This window comes from Populus nigra, chromosome 3 (genome assembly GCF_951802175.1).
Source record: "Populus nigra chromosome 3, ddPopNigr1.1, whole genome shotgun sequence".
NCBI classification, from domain to species: Eukaryota; Viridiplantae; Streptophyta; class Magnoliopsida; order Malpighiales; family Salicaceae; genus Populus; species Populus nigra.
In genome coordinates, this window is record NC_084854.1 from 3,062,191 (window position 1) to 3,086,226 (window position 24,036).

At 33.2% G+C, this 24,036-nt stretch overlaps 1 protein-coding gene and 1 long non-coding RNA gene across 6 annotated transcripts; both read left to right on the forward strand.

Moving 5' to 3' along the window:
- Positions 1-3,063: 3,063 nt before the first annotated feature.
- Positions 3,064-10,438, forward strand: LOC133690342 (protein EMBRYONIC FLOWER 1-like). Of its 5 annotated transcripts, XM_062110601.1 has the most exons (8): positions 3,064-3,318; positions 4,306-4,506; positions 5,106-5,530; positions 5,631-5,744; positions 5,874-7,348; positions 7,879-9,130; positions 9,314-9,651; positions 9,780-10,438. In XM_062110601.1, the coding sequence occupies exons 2-7, from the start codon at positions 4,349-4,351 to the stop codon at positions 9,637-9,639; spliced, it is 3,750 nt and encodes a 1,249-aa protein (XP_061966585.1). In that variant the 5' UTR covers positions 3,064-3,318; positions 4,306-4,348; the 3' UTR covers positions 9,640-9,651; positions 9,780-10,438. The 5 variants fall into 5 exon arrangements, with proteins under 5 accessions (XP_061966585.1, XP_061966581.1, XP_061966583.1 ...); XM_062110597.1 differs by having other exon boundaries at positions 7,879-9,651; XM_062110599.1 differs by having other exon boundaries at positions 7,879-9,651; positions 9,783-10,438.
- Positions 10,439-20,112: 9,674 nt separating this feature from the next.
- On the forward strand, positions 20,113-21,417 carry LOC133688017 (uncharacterized). The gene is made up of 2 exons (XR_009841074.1): positions 20,113-20,654; positions 21,090-21,417. It is a non-coding gene; the product is annotated as an uncharacterized LOC133688017 (long non-coding RNA).
- The last annotated feature ends 2,619 nt before the right edge of the window (positions 21,418-24,036 follow it).

Here is a 24,036-nt window from a genome sequence, read left to right on the forward strand (position 1 = left end):
ATAAGAAATTATTTTTTTAATCAAATAATTTATTTCATTTTTTTTATCATAATCTAATAATAAATTAAGCACAATAAATGTATTTAGATAATACTTAATGGAGGTGACTTAAAGTGCTTGTTAGCTTTTGCCATTGTTTAATTAACTAGGTCATCCATATCTGTGAAATTAAATTTAATTGATCATAGTGGAAAAGAAGAGGTATGAACAATATTATTTGAGGAAATTAAGGAGGAGACAAATACCTTATGTCATGGAAGCACTAGCCATCATAACGTTTTTTTTTTATAATTGGAAGTATCTGCTGGGTCCTATATATACATGATGACAGATGATATGTAGAGGGCCCTTTCATAAGAAGGGTGAGGTATCCCTTTCACCCAAAAGACCCTCCAGTTTCTTAAGATTTGTGTCAAATTTCAACAAATTCAACACGCTTCTCAATGGGTGCACTGACCTGGATGCAGTTCTGCAGTACGACTCATGGGAAATATAGACAAGCTATATATATATATAGCACAAATATACATATAGTATACACTTTACCTCCACTCATTTACCCCCTCTCCCTCTACAATTATTCTATTGTATGAAAGAATATTAGCCGCGAAGAATTGGATAGCCATGATATGTCTTTTGCTTAGGTACTGAAATTACAAAGGCTTTTCTTGTGACCTTGAAGGTGCCACTTCCCAAGCGATGAGAAGCTTGTGGCCTTTTTCCCTAGAAAGTGACGATCAGGAAGGGAAAAAGGCAAGCTGTTCCGGTGTCTGAAAATTATTAATTGTAGCTGGCAATACATGCACTGCTGTCATGACACGAAGCTAGTAAAGCAATTAAGACATGCATGTATTGATAAGTACATGTACTGCTCGAAGTTAGTGACCGTTACCTACGAATACCAGCCATGCGTGTTCTTTCTCGACAAGTTAATCATATATACAGCTGATCATCACAATGATATTAATTAATTTATCAAGAACACGATAGCTAGTTATTACTGTTAATTAGTGACTGATTTTGTTAGTTTTTCAGCTTATCATCACTCTTTGATCGTGCAAGTTTAATTCGCAGCATGCATGGTGAGATTTTTAATATATGAATTCTTCCATTCATAAAGACATAAAACTACTGCGTGCCATGGTTTATTATGGATGTTGAAATCATAAACTAGGAGACAAGCTTTAAAAGGCTATCATGAATTCAAACTTATCATATGGTGTGTGCGCGTGTATCAGATATATTAAGGCAAAACTAGGGGAGGCATATATGATTGCAATTAACAATAATGAATGGTGAAATTTATCTCATTAAAATTTTTATTTTTTTATAGTTCATGAGTAAGGGTATTTAAATTCGGGCATTCCAACATACATAATCTACATTTAAATGCTATTTTAATTTCCATTAGATTATTGCATCATTGTCTTTGGGAATTATCGAATTTCAATTTTAAATAGTATTTTAATCACCGATCAACGCTTTGCTAGCATTGAAAGCTTCTAGACAGCTAGCCATGTAATTAACATGTAATTTTATTCATTTCAAAATTTTACTTATCTAGATATTGATTTAATTAGACGTTCAGATTGTGTGATGAGGTGATTTAATGCTCAAAATTAATATATATTTTTTTATTGTTTCTTTGTTTTTTTACCATAAGTTTTTTTTAATTAGTTTGCTATTTTTAAATGGGTATGGATTAAATCTTATTAATATTTTCTCTCGATTACTAAAAAAAACACGTGATGTTATACAACACAAATTTGAAATATTGTGGGTGGCAACATGATAAACAAACATGGAATGTAGAATGATGTTAAAGCAAGGCACAAAAGACATAATGACGTAAAATACACACATGCTTGTACAAAATACATAGATTCATACACATATAACATGCCTTATGTTGTAGCTATGTATGTACATTCCTCTCTACACCTTTTTAAAAAGTGTACAAATCTCTGATGGCATTAAATTATGGTGTAATAAAAAATTTTAGGTAGTCTTCTTATTGTTTGTTGTAGCAGATCATTTTTTTTTTATATCTCTTGTATTTTTTTTTGGCTATTTGTTTTATAGCCTTTTTTAATATATTCTCGATGATTATATAAAAAAAATATGTACAAATCAATAAAAAAAAATAGATCTTGATGTGACTTGTTAGAAAATATTTCATCTTCGAGGGAAAAAAAATAAAATTCACAACCCTTTCCCCATTCCTTTTTATCACCTTTTAGGTACAATTAAACCCATCAAAGTCAACAAAAAATGATATCCACGTGCTGTTGCGTTTATCTCCGTAATGACAAGAAGTGTTTGGTGCTAGAGATTTTAATTATAATCGATCATTCATGACAATAGAGGCAATAGTATAGTACAATATTTGGTAAATGATGGGTCGATCCACCCCATTAAAACCTCATAGCATTATAACAAAGGTAGGTAACTCATAAACAGAGATGGTTGGGCTAATATGGGAGCAAAAATGAGTGCCATACCCACCCTCGATTGCTAGGCCAATGTTTAGGGTTAGATATTTATTATTGTACTAGAACACAAATGTCCTTTAGGGTTACATGCCCATGAAAAAAAAAAAAAAAAAGCTTAGGGTTTTTATGGTTTAAACCTAACACCACTCTCTAACGAGGGCAGTCCCCTACACACTCCAATCAAAAACTATTTATATGCGAAAGGCATCTGCCATGACAAGACAAGCACTATTTTACTTAATCCCATCTTTAGCAGAGCGTGGAGATAACGTGTGGGGAAATAGTAAAACTTTTACTATTGCCATCTAGGGTTTTCTTTTTTCTTTTGCCCTCGTACAAGCCTCACCAAGAGAGCTAATGGATGGTGATAAGAACCGCACATTCTTGACACGTGGGTGTTTTCTATTGGCTAAGCCTCACTTTCCACGGCTTCTCTCAACCTTTACTCTCTTTCTCTCTCTATACATATATGCCAGGGATTGTATCATGTGCATGGTTATAACATGACATGGTCATGGGCATGCTTTTTTAATTCAAAATAAAACCTGGTTCCCAAGACAAAAGTTAAAAACTCACTCTCACTCTCTCTCTCTCTCTCTCTTCTTCTCTCTCTAGCTGAAGAATCGAAAACCTCTCTAAAAAGCTAGGTTTTTAGAAACTTCGCGCTCTAATTCTACACAGTCACCTCTGAATCTCAGCTTGTGATTTATATCTTCTTCTTGATGACCAAATGCTCTCTATGATGATACCTTTCTTTGAACTGGCCGTGAAGAATTGAAGTCAAGTTCGTTCAAGATCGTAGCTTGTGATTTTCTAGTGAGAAAAGGTTTGACTTTTACTCGAATTACTCTTTTTTATATTTCTGGGTGTTTTTGATTGTTGATGTTTTGTTGATTCGTGTGGGTTCTAGCTGTGGTTTAGCTTGTTTGTTAGTGTTATTTAGGTCATTTTACTGCTTGAAGCACGTTAAGTTTGTTCATTTCCATGCGTTTTATCATTTCGGCTCTTTCTGGGGTGTGAATTGATTGATTTTTGTGATATTTCATGGGGATTTTTGTGTGTGTTTCGTGTCTATTGAATTTGTGTTGACTGTTTACTCATGGTCAATTTGTGTGGAAATGAAACCCTAAAGTTTTCATTTTATAATTGAGGTCCATGATTGTAATAGTTAACTTGGAGCTTTTAGAGGATGTTTTGAATTGGGTTTATAGTTTTTTCTTGTTTTAATTGAGAGATTAATGACTTCTTCTCTTGAGTTAGCACTGCTAGTTTTATGTAACCCTAATCTATGATTTGTCTTACTGGGGTTATTTCTTGAATTAGTTTGTAATTAAAATGAAGGGATTTCATTACATGTTTGATTATATTCTATGTGAAGCACTGATATGGTAAGTGAAGATTTATGTTTGTTGTGATGAAATCTAGGGTTTCTCTAAGTTTTGCTTTGTGATGTCATTTACTTGTATTTGCAAGTGGTTGTTATTTTATGTGCTTAATCACTTTAAATTATAGAATTTTGATGTGTTACTTGATTAGAACGAAAGCTAGAAGGAAGCTTTGTTTTTAGTTTACATTTGCTAATAATTATGAACAAACCCTAAGGTGTATGTTTGGACCATCTCTTAAGATCTTCTGATCTACTTTGGAACTGTAATGGCTTGTTTTGGTTTGCCTGTCATCCATGTTGTTTTAAACTGAATAATTTTGTAAGTTTAGCATATGGTGTTTTTTTTTTATATAATAATCTAGTGTATTAATCATTAGCATATGATAATATACATTATGACTTAAGATTTGTATTGTGTATGCATAGGAAATTTGTCGTTTGGCAGTTGTGCTATCAGCTTCCTTGTACCATGGAAAGGACTATGTTAGTGGAGAAGAATCATCCTGGTAGCCATTCAAAACTTGTCTCCAAGGTGGAATCATCCATTAGGATCGATTCCATAACAATTGACCTGGACAATGCTGATGAGAAAGTTGAGGCAGAAAAATGCTCACATTTTTCTATGCGGTAAGCCTTGATCCCAATCATTTGGTAGGATTAAAATTTAGTTTCTCATGTTACATGTTTTGGTTAAACACTAGCATTTTTCAGCATGTGGTCCATGGGAATGCTTGTCTGATTTTTGAGTTGTTAACACCATGCATATTTAGCTTCTTTACACTTTTTTTTTTAATGTTTTCGTTTTGTTTTTCATATTATATACTGTCTCGGGCTTTAACTTTTATATTTGTTATTTGTTCATCATTGAATATACTACTGATGAGAACTAAACAATAGCCTTTAGTACTATTGATGAGATGCAAATGAGGAATTTGTTGGATACCTTTTAGTTGGCCATAATATTTAGCTAGCACCAATGGTATTCAAAACAAATCTGGAACAATCCATTGGGAACTGTCAACGAACTTGGAAGAGAAATTGTTACTTGCTAGTCTCAAGTATTGATTTCTGAAAGCATACAATTGAAAAATGGAGGAAATATATAGCTCAGCATAAGATATTAGGAATTTTTCTGCACATAGTAATTTTCCATGTGCTTATCTCTTGTTGCTGCAAATTCTGAGTTACTGAAAATGAACAAAAAAATTCTTATATTCTGAATGCAGTGGATATGTATCTGAAATTCGTAAACGAGACTGGAAGATCTGTTGGCCGTTTGTGTCAGATGGTGACAGTAATAACTATGAGGAGCAAGCATGCCTTCTTCCTCCTTTACATGTTCCAAAATTCCGATTTTGGCGTTGTCAGAACTGTGTGTGGGAAGTTGATGCCACTGCGAACTGTTACGGAAGTACTGCTCTAAAATCATGCAGTACTGGATTCAAATCCACTAAAGTTAGTTCCCATGCACCAATCCTTGGTGATGATGCAATGCTTCCATCTGATGTTCAGGGAGCTGCAAATCAAGAAATTCCCGAGGGAAGACAGGCTGATGCTTTTGCCAGTTTGACCAGTACCAGTAAATGTCATCATTCTCAGTCTATTGATAAGAATGAAATGAAGACTAAAGATGAAAATGTTTCCAACATAGGTATTTACATATATGCTGAAATCCAAGCTTTGTTGCAGTATCATATAAATTTACTGTATGAAATCAGAATATTTTTTTCCTGTTTTGCTCTTTTCTCAAGGGAAAAGTGTGTGTTCAGAAGATAATTTGAAGCAGGAAAATCATAGACTGGCATGTGTAGCAACTGAAGTTGTTTCAAGCCCAATTCAGAAGACAGATCTTACAGATAAAATAGGTAAAAGTGCTAAGTACTTTGACATACAATAGAAGCAAGAAAACAGCTTAACTTCCCAGTACCCAAATCAAAACATTGCATTGCTTGTTCCTTCTCTCTAATAATAGTGCTTCTGATTTCTGCAAACAGCAGCTTTCCAGTCAAAATGTATCAACCTATGTGAGCCAGGCTGTGGTCATCATGAAGTTGTTGCTGCTGAGTTTGCTAAAAATCTTAATTGCATGGTAAATAATGCTACTGAAATTTGTGAAGCAGGAAAAGAAACTTCGATAGATGATCAATACAAAGAGATAATAACTCGTGGGGCATCTGGAGAAGCAGGTAACATTGATGATGGGGCACTCACTGCTGACAAGGATCCTGTGAGCCGCCCTTCCCTGGAATTAGATGAGTATGATGATCCTTCATCTGAAAGCACTGATATCATGGTTGGTAATAATTCTCAGGATGTTCACCATGAAAATTCAAGTGGTTTACATCGTAGGAAAACTCGAAAGGTGCGCTTGTTGACCGAATTGTTGTGTGAAAATGGGGATGGAGACACTGATAACCAAACTCAGTATTCTCTGCCCCATGCCTTTCCTGATGCATCTGCTCGAGTTGACAAGGTTCTTGTTCTCCAAGGGGAGATGGCTATCCAAGGCAAAGCTAGAAGGGGCTTGGGTCAGAATAGGAAAAGAAAGTTGCCTCAGGATGAAGATTCAAGATCTCCAGAGATGAGATCTACCAGTAAAGTGTGTAAAGAAGTTAGGAACTCAAAGAGAGATGGGGAAACAGCTGAACTCAGTGGGGGTTCTGAATCAGAAGAAGATGCATTCGGAAGAATGGGTTTACAAACTGGCATGAAGAGTCAGTGGGCCAAAAACAAAGTTGACAGAAGTCTTGTTGTAAGCAAGAAGAAAAACAAAAAGGCACTGAGTTTTGATGAATGTTTGTTCTCAGAGCTGTCACCAGAAAAGGCGCCAATTGAAATTGGGGAGAAAATTTCACCAGAAAAGGCCACTGCTGTTGATGATGTTTTGACCAAATCAGCACACAATGCATTTACAGGCAGAGAGATGGACTTTTTCCCTTTGCATTCTTCACAAATGGAGAAAAATGTTAATGATCACAAGAAGAAAGGAAAGATGCCTCTTTTTGAGGATTATCAGGTTTCCCCGTCTCCTTGGAATCATGGCATTCTCAGAGAAGGTCCAGTGATTAGGAAAGATGTGGGGACAATACATACTGGACTTGTACCTGTTCCGTTTCATTCAGCAGAGGACACATATCTTGAAAAGGGGCTGGATCTTTCTCTTAACAGCTACAAGACAGCACAAAGCTATGATGGGAAACATATTCCACTGGTAGAAAATAGGCAAAGTTCTTTATTTACTTGGCAAGAGGGAAGTTCCAAAAATCAGGCAATGAGGAAAGCTGCAGAAATTGAGCATGTGGGAAATTTCAATTTCAATTCTAAAATTGCCCAAGATGCACCTTTTGAGAAAGGAATACGTAGCGATCCCAGTACCAAGAGACCATCTTTTAAAATTCCCTTCCTTAGTGAGAAGCAGAAATACAACTTTCAGGTTGAAATTGGGGGTTGTTCTCTCATGCAGAAAAAGGTATGACCTCTGTTCACGCTGGTATTGTTGGAATATCACAGCATAGAAGGAGAGGTTTTTAGATAACTGATCGATTTGGGAACTTGCTTAATGCAATGGGAAAAGTCACGCAATTACTAGGTTGCAGGTTTGAGGCTGGAGAGCTGCCACATTGTACTAATGGTTGAAGGATAGGGACTGGTTCAAAATTCTGCCAGGAACCAAAGTCCCTTCCAAAACCTGACTTCTAAGGGATCATGGCTGGCTAATCATATTTTGCAGTTAATTGATTTGAAATTGAAACTTTCCAACCTTTAAAATAAACACTCATACTTTCCAATCTTTTATTACCTGAATGTTTTGTCATAGCATTCTCATTTCTGGTTTTTTAAAATGACTTATGTGATTATGGGTGTTTCATATTTATGGGAACTGGGTAGTTTAGCTTATATAGTGGCCATATTTTTTGTACATGTTTGGATAGGCTGCAGGCTCACATGCTTCATAGTATGGCTTGTCTGGATACTCAATTATGTTTCTCTTTGTTCCAGGACTTTTGTAATACCAAAAGCAACGAGAAAACCATTGGAATGCAGGAACATTCAGCATTTCCAAGGAAAGATATCAACCAAAGAGCTGATAAGTTGTCTGAACAGGGAGCTTTAGATGACATTCCAATGGAAATTGTTGAACTCATGGCAAAGAATCAGTATGAGAGGTGTCTTCCTGATGGTGAATATGAGAAACGCCAGTTAGAAACAACTAGTAGCTCAAGGAGGAGTCAGATGATGAATTTCAGTCAAGTATATGGGCTTGGAGGGTTAAGCTTATTTCATCAGGAAACTACTCAAAAACAGAACCCTCCAGCCAGAAGAAATGGCATAATAAAGATTGGTGAAATGGAAGAATCAACCAAACAGAAGGCAGTTGATTTCTTCTCTCAAGCTGATCGAAACTCATTCAATATGAGGCGACTGGAAAAAACTGGTTCCCCTGTGGGGTTTGGACCATTTCTTCAACATCAAGAGAAGCCACCCAGCAGAGTTCAACCTTCTGCTTGCATTTCTAACGTCCAAAACATTTCTCAAAATTGCAAACAGATAGGGGATGTGGTGGGGAATAGATCTTGTTATGCCAATTTCCACACCCCAGGACCATGTAACACATGCCAGAGCATTCCACAGCAAAGTAAGGAAGCAAATCACCTTTGGTCATCAATGATGTCGAATCACATGCCTTTTGTTTATAGCATTCCTCCAAAGTGTGTAACTCAATCTACCAATGTAAATGTGTTTCCTCATTCTTCTGGAAGTATCCTCAAGGAAAATATGAATGGGGATCGTGAGCTGAAGTTTTTGAATAAGAATGCTGCCAACCTGGGAAAGCAAAACAGGAATTTTGGTTCAGAAACTCTCATCAGGGCACGTTCAGAATACCCCTTTGCTGGAAAACATAATGGGATTGAGCTTAATCAGAAGCCAATAGGGTCATTAGACCTGTATTCTAATGAAACCATACCAGCTATGCACTTGCTCAGCCTCATGGATGCAGGAGTACAGTCCAGTGCACCCATCAATATGGATGTAAACTCAAAGTTCCTCAAGAGACCTTCCATCACACACAATCCTGAACCTAAGGAGTTTTCTAGGCTGGACACCGGGGCATTTAAAGCTGTTAATACTGTGAAGCACCCACCTCCTAATCATCATGGTAAAAATCAACTTGCAGAGAATTTCCGTGATCATATTCCTGTCATCCAAACAACAGCTGGTGCATCTTCTTCGTCAATTCTACATGATAAAGGTATTAGGAAGGCTACTGATTTTCCCATTCAAGTTGTTCAAGATAAAGATAAGAGAAAGGGCTCTGATTCACGCACACAGAATAAAGTAAATAGATCACAAAAATCAGCATATGGTGGTTTTGGCACCAACTGTGGATCCATTCCCGCTCATAACATGCAGACAATGTTTTTTGGTGCTTCAGATTCTTCAATGTTTCCTTTGCCATTCCGTGCATTGGAAAAGCCAAACAAACACAAGTTGGAGTCCCCTGCTAGCAATAGAACTGTTCACGCCCATAAAAGCAACAGTTCTGAGACTGAAGTTTGCAGCGTGAACAGAAACCCTGCTGATTTTACCGTTCCGGAAGCTGGAAATATGTATATGATTGCAGGTGAAGACCTAAAATTTGAAAAGGAAGTTCCTTTTGTAAACGGATCTCGCTCACTTAAATTGGATGGGCCCAAACGACAGAGGAAGCTTCCTGCTGTGAAAGGCCGTGGACGACCTCCAATGTCACGATTGTCCTAAATTTCAATGCCGGTAGCTTTTTGAAACCTATACCAATTTCTGTTTGATTAATTTTCACTTCTTAACTGAATGGACAAGTAGATGGCTTCTTTCAGAAGTCGTTGCATGGCTTTTTTCCTGAGTTTCTTGTTTAATTTCAGCAGGTGAAGTCTTGCTTTCTCTTGCCAGCTTTTACAAAATCAGAATAAGTCAAAAGCTTTATGAAGATCAGATAGCAACTGCTGAAATTGATATTGATTTTGGAACCATGATTCCATTCACTCAAGGTCTTGTTGAGTTCTAATCTCTGCAACTGAGTTGCGGAAGCATAATGGGTGGCGTGTAAATACCTACAAATGCCTTGAGATCCACAAGTAACTGTTTATGTATGTACCTTTTCATTTCAGTTGTGTTTTGGTGTGATTAACCTGCAAGGTTCCAGAAAAGCCTGACATTTCAAAAGGGCTTCCTTCTACTTCGGTGATGGCTTTGGCTCCAGTCTTGATCAGGAAGTGGGAATGGAAATAGAGAGCAGGGAATTAGCTAGTATAATAATAGAACACCTCTAGCTGGAGATTGCGGGGTGTTCATCAACTCAGCCATTGTTGGCTGTACTGCCGTGTTGTAATTTATAAGGTAAGAAAATGAAAACGAGACTTGTAATCTTTTGGAACATGAAGGAAAAAGACAATGTGTTAGGAAGATTTGGGTTAGCCGGAGACAGATCATGGAGACAGATCTTTCTGATTAACCTAATAGACTGGTATTTGGTTTCTATCAAAGAATTATTGAGAAGGATTGAGTAGTGCACCTTTTTTAATTTGTTCTCATATGATTTTTTTATTTATTTTTTGTTCTAATACCAGCCAGAGCATCCTTTGAAAGGTCGATGCCTTGTCTAAGACAATATATAGTTGTGATTGATTGTCTGGTGAACTCCAGTTCCCAAGCAGGAGCATGTTTGAATGAATACAGCAACGACATGACCGAGCTTTAGCTATGCTATTAAAAATATTCCACACTGAAAAAATGTTATTTTACATATTTTAAAAAGAGAACGCGAAAGTTCATGCGTTCCTCTTTATTTTAAAAATATCATTGTTGTCTTTCTTGATAAGCTTGAATCTAGGGCATCGATTTTTCATCTACTCTATAATTAAATTGATAGTACACAACACACACACACACACACACACACACACACAACATATTTACATTAATAAATAAAACATTCAAAAGTTTCTACCCATCACTAAAACATATACTGCTAAAAGTATGTTGCGGGGGCTAAAAGGCATTAAATTTTAAGCTTGTTTGATTTTTTATACCAGTAGCTGGCAAAGTTGACCTTCCAAAGTGGTGCTTTTAATTAGAGGGTCAAATTTACCCTCTAAGCTTTTGTTTTTTATCCTTAAAAATTATAATTATTCCTACAGTCATTCATTCTCATTTTATTAATCTCGTGTGAAACACCACGGCCACTACAAGAAAAAATAAGTTCTATTCACTAATAAATTGACAAGTTAAACTCTTTTCATAAATTGAAAATAAATTTCTATTTATATAACTTTTTTTATTGTGCTATAAAGAATTTTATAAATAAAACACATAAAAATTTAAATGCAAATTATAATATTAAAAAAAAAGGGGATAAAAAAAATTATAAGAGAAATTAGAAACACAATCTTATTTATACACAACACTTGCTCTAGAAAAGATAATGATATGAAAAAGTCCGACAAATTAAACATCGTATCAAGTGTCTAACTGAAGCCTACACATTCCCATAAAGTAAAGTTTACACTGTCACATTTATCAAAATTTCCCCTCAAACTCAAGATAGCGTATGTAGGACAACCTGAGTTTGCAAACTAGCAAAACTGAATTTGATCGTGATAAAAAAATAAAAATAGATCAAAGATCGAAAGCATGTCAGGCCATACTAGAATATGGCAAAACTAGTATGATGTGTTGAAACAAACCATGATCTGTCAAATCATACGGGCTATGACCATGACATAGTGAAACATAAACCACAAGTAGCGTACAATGGGCCATAAACATGGTCAAAAAGCTGACGTGCTAAAAAAAAAGAGTCTTGGTTGGGAAATATGCAAGCTTATGGAATTGGAGAAGAATGGTGCTTCTACGATTAAGTCAGCCACTCATCTAATCGATGAGATTTGTAAATCAAGGGCTGGTTCTTTTTCAAATCTGCTTTGGAAGGATTGGATGCCTCTTAAAATGGATGTCTTCCTTTGGTTAATGCTTCAAGGTAGTCTCGGCACAAGAGGGTTCCTTGCATATAAACACATTACTCACCACAATGATGCACTTGTAAAGATATCAAAGGCTTTAGTCCTGCCAAATATCAAAAGATTAGAGAATGCAAGGGTTAGAATATTGTTAGTAGTTGTTAGTCTTGTTTGTCAGTTAAGAGAATTAGTTAGTATTGTTTAGTGAAGAAATACATAATGTGAATAAGCTTCTTACTGTAGCAATATATAAACTGATGTCAAATAAAGAAACAATATTCACTTAATAAAATAGTGAATCAAAAACATAATTTCTTCTTCCTCTCTGTTTAACAGAATCCTTCTCTGCTTTCTTCATTCTGTGTAAATCTTACTATCCTAACAGCACTTTGTCCATTTTGTGTATCTGAAATTGAATCAATTCCTCATTTGTTTCTTTATTGTTATGAAACCTGGAGGTTTTGGAATTGTATCATGAGACGGCTTGGTTAACAAGGTTATATGCTGAATTCAGCTGACACTTTCTCATGGGAATGGTATAGTATATTGATTGGTGGAAAGTTTTAGCGGAGGGTATTTTCATATTGTATGTTAGAATTTTTTAGAGTATCTAAATAGCCCAGAATAAACTCTTATTTAAGAAGCAAGTTATAGATTGATCTTGCAATTATGATCTTACTTTCTACCATCTTACTCGATAGATTAAAGGGAGTACTCCTAATTTTACTTATACAAGCAATGACTTGAAGAGATGTTCTAATAGTGTTTTGTTGTTTTCTAAAAGGCATGTTTAGCTTTAGCTTTTCTTTCATTTCTTTTTCTATTGCAAGCTTTTCTTAGTTGTTATTCAATTAATGATGTTGTTTTAATAATGCATCTCGATTACTATATGAGGTAGTAGGTTCAACGATAAAAATCTGGTTGTACGATGATGAGTGTTACGGCGTTTGTCATGGCAAAAAACCACAAAAAAGAGGTAAGTGCAAAAAAAAAAACAATAGTATCATATTACAAATAATAAAAATAAAATAAGATGACAAAATCTATAAGAAAAATAAAAAACCACAAAACTATATATTGCTTAACTTACATACTTAAATTGATGAAATCCAATCCTATTCATACACAACACCAAAGACACCGTTTGAGAATGCGGTGTAAATCGAGTTCTATTAAAATTCAATTTTTTTATATGTTTTGAATCGTTTTGATGTGCTGATCTCAAAAATAATTTTAAAAAAATAAAAAAAAACATCATTTTGATGCATTTCGGCACAAAAAAAAAACTTTAAAAAGTAACCGCAACTACACTCCTAAACAGGCACGAGTGTTTGTTTATGTGGTTGCTTCTGCTTTTGAAGCAAGCCACAGAAAAAAAACCATTTGGTAAATTATAAAACGTAATTTACTATTTCTAGGGCCTAATATAATTTGCATTTAAAACTCAGGTTAACCGAAAGCAGCTTCAAGTTGTTTCTCTTCTTATGTCGTCTGTGGAGAGTGAATTAATTCACAAAAATGAACAGTGCAGAGTGAATTAATTCACTCTCTACTATTTATGGTTGGACCGGGTCCGATCCAAACCTAAATGCATTGGCCGGGGTCCAACCCAGTAAAAAAAAATCCATTTTTTTTTTATTTTTAATCGTGTTTTATATGAAAAACTAGTGTTTAATTATTCAATAACACTACATAAATTAGAAGAAGATTGCATGATGACATAACATTTACGGAATTTGATCGTAATCTCAATTTTATTCCTGATGATATTTTACCTGATTTTGTGCACGCTACAAAAACCATGAAAATTGTAGTCCTTGTCGGATAAATTTCATACATGATGAAATTGTAGATAGTTTAATAGAATAATAAAAAAATATTTTATATAAAATATTATTTATTTCATGATGTAATAGCAGTAGTTAAATTTATAATATTTAAATTAAAAACCATCAATATTAATATATATCTTTTTTTAGTTATTTTATAACCTCAATTTTTAAAACATTCTTAACCAAATATATTAAATTATTTTTTGTTCAACCTCAATTGCAGCCACAGTTTTAACCAAATATATATAAATATCAAACCAACCTCAACTAAAAGTATTTTTTATAAAATAATTTTTTTAAAACCACAACCACAAAAGCTACCACAATACCAAATACACTTTCAAATGTAGAAATGACAATGATATCAAACAATTTCATAAATTAAACCTCTTCTTTATATTAAGTCATAATAGAAGCTTACAAGTCAAATTTACACATCCTTTATCATCTTGCACTTTAGTTAAAGACCTGTAATAATATTTTTTTATATTCTAGGAGTGAATGTATTTTAGCATAGTCTAATAGGCAATGTGTTCTTGTTTGTAGCATTTTAATAGCTCTTATTTTCTATATAACTTTGTTTTATGTTTTTACATTTAATTTTTAGTATGTCATAGTTTTAATGGTATTATGGTTTTATCAATAAATATCTTCATTATTATATATAAAAAAAGGGAGTCAAATTTACACAATCACACATATTATCTAACAAGATGGGGTTTATTTACAAATTTTCTTTCATAGAAAAGTGGTGGTAGGAAAAACTAAGGCAGCAGAAAATTAAGAAAACAAAAAATAAAATCTTGATTCTTACAAACCATGTACGCAAGGTTTATAATCTTTCGTATCTCGGCTTATACATCATTTTGTAATGTTGAATTCAAATATTTGGCTTTGAATGAAGCGTTATGTACAACTTGGTTATATAGAGAAAAATCAAAAGTTGTGTTTTATTAAATTAAAAATAAAAGATTGAAAAAAGAAAGAGAAAAAATAGATTAGAGAAGGGGGGAGATTAAAAATTAAATTACATGTAGAATATTAAATAAATGTTAAGTCATCCTTATGGATCTAGATCGATCACGAGAATTATACAATAATTAATTAATGGGTGAATAACGACCTACTTATATATATTATTAGCTTTTTAATTCGAAGTTTATGTTTTCACACCTTTTCACCCTCCTGATGCTTATAATATATTAATATAAATTTAACTATTAGAAAGGTTATTATTGCACACCTTGAGTGAATTTTTTATTTTATATAAGCGAAATTAACAAGTTTAGCCAATAAATGGCGAGCAACCCCAAGGGTTACCGAATGAACAGATACAGCAGCAGAAAAAAAGAGCCCAGACAAACAACCAGCCCAGAAAATTATCTTAGAACACGCAGATCACCAGCCTCGGCCATTTCCTTTGCAGAATACCAACAGCAAGCAGCTTTTTAAGAGTTCTTCTGATGGAATAGCTTAATTCGACAACATTTAATAAGCGTTCTGCATCTCACAAAGCTTCAGCAATATGATTACAAAATTCGATAGCCTATTTCATGCTACCAAAATGCAAGATCTCTCATGTAGCTTCAGTTGTTCATCTAATCACCAACAACATGATTTCAACAACAATCACAAGATACTAGCAAGAAGATTGAGGTCCTTGTCACCAAAGCCTCCATGCAGGTAATGAGGATTCCACACACAACCGAGAGAATATATCCATAGAATAGAAGCATCAAATCCATGCTAGAAACCCATGTACTCTATCCATCCCTTGTTTAGCTAGAGTGTCAGCCATGTGGCTTGTCTCGTGTAAAATATGACAGTAAGATATGGAACCCAAATGAGAAGAGTACCGAGAAGCATGAATGAAGAGATCATGAAATTTCCATGGTCTGAGAGAGTGATTGTTCATCCAATTAACAACAGACACAAAATCTGATTCAACAAGTAATTCCGTGAAGAAAATGATTTAAGGGCTTTAATTACCGCGAGCAATCCGACTTCCCACCGAGGCAGAAAAAACCCCATCACAGTACCATTATATATGGTCATGTAGAACTCCATCAATACCAGCTGGTACAGGTTTACTCTTAGAAGAGCCATCAACAACAATCCCTTGATTGAATTTATTAGAAAAGTATGTTGATACATATGGTTCTGATTAGTCATTTACAGATCTAACGTAATTAGGTTACACATATAGTCTGTCTTAAAGGGATATTTTTTAGATGGTGGCCTTATTCAACATAATTTTATATTACTTAAACTTTACAACAACTGTTTATCCTCCACTATTTACCTCCTAAATTCAGTCTAAAGTAATAATTTAATTTCAGAATTGTGTAGCAAGCTAGTCCTAAAACTTAAGTAAATAAAAAATAGATTAAAACCCATGTAAATTTGCATTAGATTAAAACTATATATATAGAAACATGATATATTAATGGAGTCAACATTTGAATAAAAGTTCATGCAACTCGAAAACAGCTTGTCGAGCCCTTCTGTGAGTGGACCGGTGCCTTCCATTAAATCATTATTTTTTGTTCGTTATTCATAAATGTACCCGAATATGTTCTTTCGAGATAAATATTTCTTTCAGCATGTATAGATTCCACTTTATACAGTTATTTCTGACAGCTTTGGTTTCAGATGGTGACATGTACAGCTTTCCTTCGACTCATCAGGATCAGAGGCTTACACATTATTAAAGACCAACTTATATTTAATTATCATGAGCTTCCATTGAATTAATTAAATGACCCACTTCAAATTAATTAATTAAAAGAGAGGCAAACTGTGGTTGACAGTCTTGCAAAATAAGGGGTGAATAGAGCATGCGAGTTTCAGGCTTGGATTTGAAACTGATATGGCTGCTCTTCCAGTTTGCTTCTTCCAAGGAATTGTTTATGGCTACTGCGGTGCAATGTGTCCTGGAGATGGCAATGTCAGGAGATGGAAATGGGAAGGCCTGGATCTCTCTTCTCCACCTAGCAGAATATGTTTTCGAGTGCCCCATTCCATGTTCCATCTTCTCAAGCCACGAGACACTCCTCATCACCATCTCCTCATGTTGTGAGTCGTTTTGGTCAGGCTGCTCACCAGCTGCCTTGGCCTAAACTCTGTCAACTTTGTCATTCTAACTTTTTCTTCACTTACTATTTTAGTTGGATTTGAAATTGAGCACTTGATTTCATGATTTTGTCTGGATCTGTTACTTCATGTTTAACCCAAGCTTTTAGACACTTGAATTATGTATATGCCATAAAAGTTAGGTTCAATGGAGATCTTCCATTATGGATGCTTAGTGAGATGCAACGGCAATTATGAAATCATTGTTGATGATACAGATGGTGTAGATGGTTGTCTTATAAAGTTGGATGTTTATGGAACCAAGGAGGAAACAAGGGCAAGAATTTTGTTTTTTCAGAAGCTACTAGCTACTTCTCCGGTCCTTAATGACAATACCATAGTGGAGTTACATAAGTGGCTTAATCTAGTGTTTGGAAAATTCCAACGTAAGATTTAGTCTATATTTTTTTGTTGTGTTAGCTGGAATATATGACTTATAAGAGACAAGATAATCTTCAATTATGAAACTGTGATTTTCAAAGACAGTTTCTCTTTAATTCTTCATTGTCTTTCGAATTGGTTCAAGTTTGCAAATAAATTTTTCATGGCTACTAGCATTATTTTAATTATAGAGCTTGAAGGTATTATAGATTGGTCTAACATCAAATCAAGACTTTAAACATGATGTATCAGCTCCTTTAATCCTGATGTTCTTTTTCGGTTATGTATTTGTTAGCCTTTTTTTTTTTTTTTGTGTTTGCTTTTTAGTTTTGTGATTGATCTCTTTTGTTTTCTTTTCTGCTTTTCTTCCGCGTATCTTATTTTTTGTTATCTTTTGGTTAGTCCTTTTAATATATCTTTTTCAAAAAAAAATACCATAGTAGAGTTTTTTTGCATTGAAGTAACAATAGCATGGTTTTGATTTAGCTCTTTTCAGCATTTTTATGTTTTTTGGTTACAAGTCTGCAGGTTTTTTATCTTTTGCAGATTCTTGATTTCTACGGGTTTATTCTTTTTCTCTTATATGTTACCTGTTTCAATGCATTCTATTGCCCATAAAAAAAAATTTAATTGATTAATTAATTAAATTAGTGTCAAAACCTAATAAACCTCATAATCGGTCTTAGGACAAACATCAACTTCCATTAATTTACATTTGTTAATATTGTCTAAACAGATTAAAAAAAGAAGTTAATTGCATGACAGCAAGCTTTGGTTTAGTTGTTAATGCATAGAGAGGGATGGGGAGAATAAGTTCAAGCGATAAATAAATAAAAATAATAATAATTAAACCTTGAATATATATATATATATATATATATATATTTTCCTTCTCATTAATTTTTAATGTCCTAGATAGAGCATTTCAAATGACAATTGAAAGTGATCAGCTCTCGTAAATATATTCATTGCTTGCCATTACTTCATTATCATTAATAGAGTTATTGCTTTTCTTGTTTTGAGCATGTAATTGTAATAGAAATTATTTTTTAAAATATATTATTTTTTAATTTTTTAAAATATATTTTTGATATGAATATATTAAAATGATCCATAAATATAAAATAATTAATTAAAAACTAAAATAATTAATTTTTTTAAATAAAATTGAATCACAATATTAAATAAAACAAAACCTTAATATATAAAGATTGGTTAATTTTAATGGTGGTTAGTGGATATATATATTTTTTCACACCCTAATTGGACGTTGACTTTTTAATGCTTTGATATGCGTAAAGAAAAAGCTGCCTCTTTGTTTCTCTTTGATTTTTTGTGTCTTGTTTTAAGGTTTTTGTTTTTTAGTTGCATATATGTAGGAGAATTGCTGTTTAATTAGTTTGAGAGAAAAGCCCCCGTTACAAAAAAAAGGGAAAAAAAAATCACCATACCTCTTGTTTAATGTGTATCTCTATCTTTCAATAGATTATACACCTTGAATGTAAAAATAATGTATCTACTTTCAATTAAAAGTGTATTTGGTATTACGATAACTGTTGTGGTTATGATTTAAAAAAGTTATTTTATAAAAAATATTTTTAGATGAGATTGGTTTAAAAAAATAGATGTTTGGTTAAAACTATTGTTTAAATTGAGGTTAAAAAAAAATAATTTAATATACACTGTTCATGCTAATTGCATTGCATGAAAAACAAGATTTCTTTACTTTTCATTAACAGAGTTTCGAATGCAAAAATTATATGGGATTCATGCATAATAAATTACTTTTTTTCATTACCAAATAGCTATAAATTATATTTTAATTAAAACATAGGTGTAATCACATAAACAAACATAATCTAATTTCATTTATGAAGTATTTTTTAAATAGATGATACTTTTTATATGTATATGTTTCTCTCTCTCCTTTTTTTATGTGGTCCTAAGAATTTGCTCTTTGTGGTACGTACATGCACAGAAAAAGTTTCCTCAAGTTCGATGAATGCAATGCTGATTAGTGATATGATTAATATCTATCCCTTAGCCTAGTTTAATCGCATTTTATTTACTAGCTAGCCAAGAAATCGATGAATTCTTGAGTGTGCTAACTTCTAATGAGTAGTATTAAAACTTTAAAAATATTTTCAAAAAATTATTTTATAGTATTTTCAAATAAAAAAACATTTTTAAAAAATATTCTACACTTTTTGCCTGAAAATTCGATTTTTGCTGCTGGAGGGAGCTCCATCTAATGCATGCCTATGCCACCACAATAACCCTTTATTCCAAGAACTTATTCTATTCCATTGTCTATTGGCTTTTCTTCATTAATTTCACTTGAATTTGTTATTTTTTTTAACTTTAATTATGCTCGTATAAATACTACATATATGCAGCCTTTTCTTATGAATGAGACCAAATTTTAGTAAGAGAGTTTAAAGGTTGCATGTAGGTGATAAATAACGTATAATTACTATAGATGATTTTTTTTTGGTTTTTTTATAATTAATTAATAATATATGTTTATAAACGTTGATGTAGTTGTTAAACAAGATATGTTTTATTATTTTAGATTTAAATCATATATAGGGTCAGTATAAAAAAGAATCTATTAAATTTATCATAATACACTAGATAAATATATATATATATAGAGAACATATCTTAAAATTATAAAAGAATAAGATTTGTAATAAAAAAACAAATTAACATGCATGCATATATACATGCATGCATATAGGAGTTGGGTGCCGAGAAACAATAAATTAATTCTAGCATATATATATATATATATATATATATATATATATATATATATATATATATATATATATAAGGATGGACATGAACTTGATGGGTATGTATGCCTAAATACCATCCAATTAGGACCCAAAACCATGTAAATAGCAGCAACCACAGCATTGCCAGCTGCATCTGATCAGTACTCCTTCCCTACCACTAATAATAACACTGCAATCTCATCTCATCTCCACCGACAGCCTTTCCTTCTGATCATACATTATATATACTTTCTGCCAAATATTCCACCAATACCTAGCTAGGCTAGGACCCACTTACCTATCGTCACGTGCCTCACGTGCATCACATTTCATATCGTGATGGGATCATGATGAGTACAGTGCTATTTATGGAGAGAGAGAGTCAAGAAACATGCACACGCGCCGCCTTCATCTTGTATCCATCTGTTCCTATGCCGCGAGAAATTGCATGTTAATGGTGCATTTGTGGCGCTGAGTATCGATCAGGCTGCATGGTGAGGTGTCCAGAGAAATCAACCACTTGGGAACCCCTTGGACTGTACATATTGCTCATTTTTATTAACTTATTCGACCATCAACTCTCTCTCTCCCTCTCTCCCCCACCCACACGCACGCTTGTTGGGGAGATATCGATCGAGTGAAAATGGATGGACATGGTTAGTCTGTTTTCTTCCTCTCATTTCTGATCTTGTAGCAGGCTCGTCTCATATCTGTGTTTTGATTCAGAAAACAGAAGACATAGATATATGTATCAAAGTTGAAAGCAGCAGTATAAAGTTTGCTTTTGAACTTTTTCCAGAAACGAAAAAAAAAAAAAGATAAAGAAAAAAGGTTTACTTTAGCAACGACTCTCGTTAGTAGAAAAAATGGTTTCTGAAGGTAAAGTTTCCAAGTTATCATAAATTATTAGTTCATGAATCTGTTTTTCATATGAGTATTAACATATCATCTGTTAGAATGAAAAATAAAAATTGAATTTATGGAGGAATATATATTGAGCAAGAAACATATATATGACACCACCATCCTGTAACATCTTCTCATATCTGTTTCTTCTTATTAACGCAGTTATATTTTATTTTCTTGTGAAGGATAGCGTAAAAAAGGAGGCATCAGCATCAGCATCAGCATCAGCATCAGCTGTCAGCAAAAGTTTCTTTATCTCATAATCAATTAGAAATTAAACAACTGTTTGTAGCTCCTAGCTAGGTTGAAGTTTGGCAAAAGCAAGTAAACTTAAAACTTAAAAGGAAGATTCCATCCTCTCAAATCGTTATTAGCTTGTCAGAAATCACACGCACAAAGCCACTCTATGATACCGCAATATCACCGGTTAATCGGATGCCCTATTATTAGATTTTTTTTTTCCTTGTTTGTTTCTTCCAATGTGGATTATATTTGATATCCGCTGCTTCTTAATCAGCTTTTTTTTTTTATCAGTTTGAACATACATTTACGTAGTTAAGATACAATCTAACTATCTGCTATAGCCCAACCTGGCTGGTGAAAGATGAAGAAATCAGCATTTGAGTTTGTGGTTAGCGGGAGAAAGAATTTGTTTTTTTTATATATATATTTGGATTCGATTCTTTTTGTGTGTATTTGTTATTTTCATGGTGTCTTACATGTTCATTGAACTCATATAATGTTTAAAAATTTTAAAAATTAGTTGTGATGCATGTAAGTTAATCCAAATATCTCGAGTTTTTTTTAAAAAAATTAAAAACATCAATTAGGCAGAGACGCATATGCGAAAAAGCCTTGCATTGGATGACAATACATGGGTGGGCTGGAAGAATTTGATAGATTTTAATAATCAGCTATAGATCTGTTATTAGTGAATTGGATAAAAAGTCTAAGAGAGTCGTTTATAAATTTGTGGAACAAAACTAAGCCCTCAATGAGGTTTTTCTATGTAAGATGATTAACAATATTCTAATAAGAAAAATCCATTATTTTATATCCGATTTTGAATGATGTTCAAAATTGATTATGAGATTTTATAGGTCAAGTTTTACTTAGAGTTGGCTCTTTGTAACCATTTTAGATCCAAAAGATCATCAAATTAGATTTAAAAGATGTTGTTTGAGTTTATTTCTGTATTTTTTATTTTTATTTTTGAATTTTTAATGTAATTTCAGATTTTATATTGTTTTTACTATTTAACTTAAGATTTCAAGTCTTTTTATCTTGTAAAGGTCAGTTTCTAACCTATTATAAATTTATAAATTTTTCAAAAAGATGGATCGAAATATAAAAAAATTATATATAACAATAAAATATAAATGAGAAGTTCCTGTGGTAAAAACACTTTTCTTCAAAAACAATTATCTTTTTTTGCTTGATGTCTTCTTACATTGTTTCCTTCCACGGCATCCAAATATCATCAACAAAGTTACTACATCATATCAACACTTCCAAAAAAAATGCAGTCTTGAATCAGCAAGAAGGCATGAGCTGCAAATTAACCCCGCATGCAGTAGTTCATGGTATTGAGACAACAACCAAGAAAATTTTCAGAGCATCGTATTTGGTCAACAAAACATAATTAAAACAGTTGAAAATTAATTAATGTGTGTATAAATTGGATCATAATATCATATAATTATTTAAAAGATCTAATGTGTAGAGATTGAAGTTTAAAATATAACTCCATGATCGGGCCGAGTAGTCCTCTAGATGGCATTCCGCAAGGGAATCAACTCTTATAAAGTAGCATTTTGCATAGCATTCTTTTTACTGTTAAAAACAAGCTGCAGTATTCTGATATTTGTAAATCAGCAACCCTAATCTGTTTGCTGTTTTTTACAATTAGGAATTAGTATAAATCCATTTTTGTTTCAAGCTTTGTAGCAGGGATTGGCTCCAGGCCGGTCCTTTTGCTTTGATCAATGATATTAAATTCATCATCAAAAAATTAAAAAAAAAACATGAAATCTCAAGTTTTTCTTTCTTTTCTTTTTATCTGTCTATATACACATGACATAAATTCTTTTCTAGTTAGCTAAGTCTTTTTTGCAATAATTTTATATAAAATCTTGATTATTATAAATAAATAAATAAAAAAGCATACACGTACATAACTTGCTACACGCATTGGAAACTAGAGAAATTTCATAGACTTGGTCTAATAGACTCGGCTAAATATGTAACTAGCTAGACGTTTCACAACAAGAGATTAACTTAACCCATATATATTCACATGATGGATCTTATATTTGATTTTAATTATTTTAATTGCTAGAAAATCCTTTGTGGGGCTATGTAAAATTGTATCGGGATTCGAAATTCACTCTTTTTAATTATTATTAAGGATGCATATTTAGAATTCAAAGATATTTTATGGTTTCTTTTGTTGTATGCTGCTGCTGCTGCTGCTGCTATCTGTGGCCATTTTAGGTTGCTACTGTCTCTTATTTTGTCTTGGCCTTGCTTAATGTTTTCCTTGTCTTCGCACAGGCCCTTGTGCCCTCTCCTTTCTTTTGATTTCACGCTCATTGTATTTATAAAAGAAAAAAAATGTCTTGAGTCAATCTTGTCGTTTATCTCAAAGGTAATTAATGCAGTATGAAGCCAATAGCAAAACTCCACCTTGATCAAGTTTAAACCCTGTAATTAACTCGTTGTGATGTATCATAATATTGTTAAAAAGCAAAGCAACAAATCAATATTTAATACCAATGTGAACAAACAACCTGCGCATGCAGAGCCCCATGTTAATCAAATCAATGGTATTATTATAAATAAGACACTGTGGACTTGAAGTGGAAGGGTGTGAATGCCAGATAAGTTTTTAGCCAGATAAGTTCCTTGCATTTGAAAAGGGTCGTGCTCGTGCAGCACAGATAATTGCTTGAGCCAATATTTCTTACCACCAGAATTTTCCCACCAATGTTAACGTTAACCAAGCCTCTGCCGACGTCTCGAAGTAATAATTTGGAAACCTGATCCAATTACGCAGCCTGTTCATAAGACCTTGCACTTTTAAAAAGTTGAAAGTGTCTCCTAGACCAATTAGAGATCGATTCCATGCAGGAA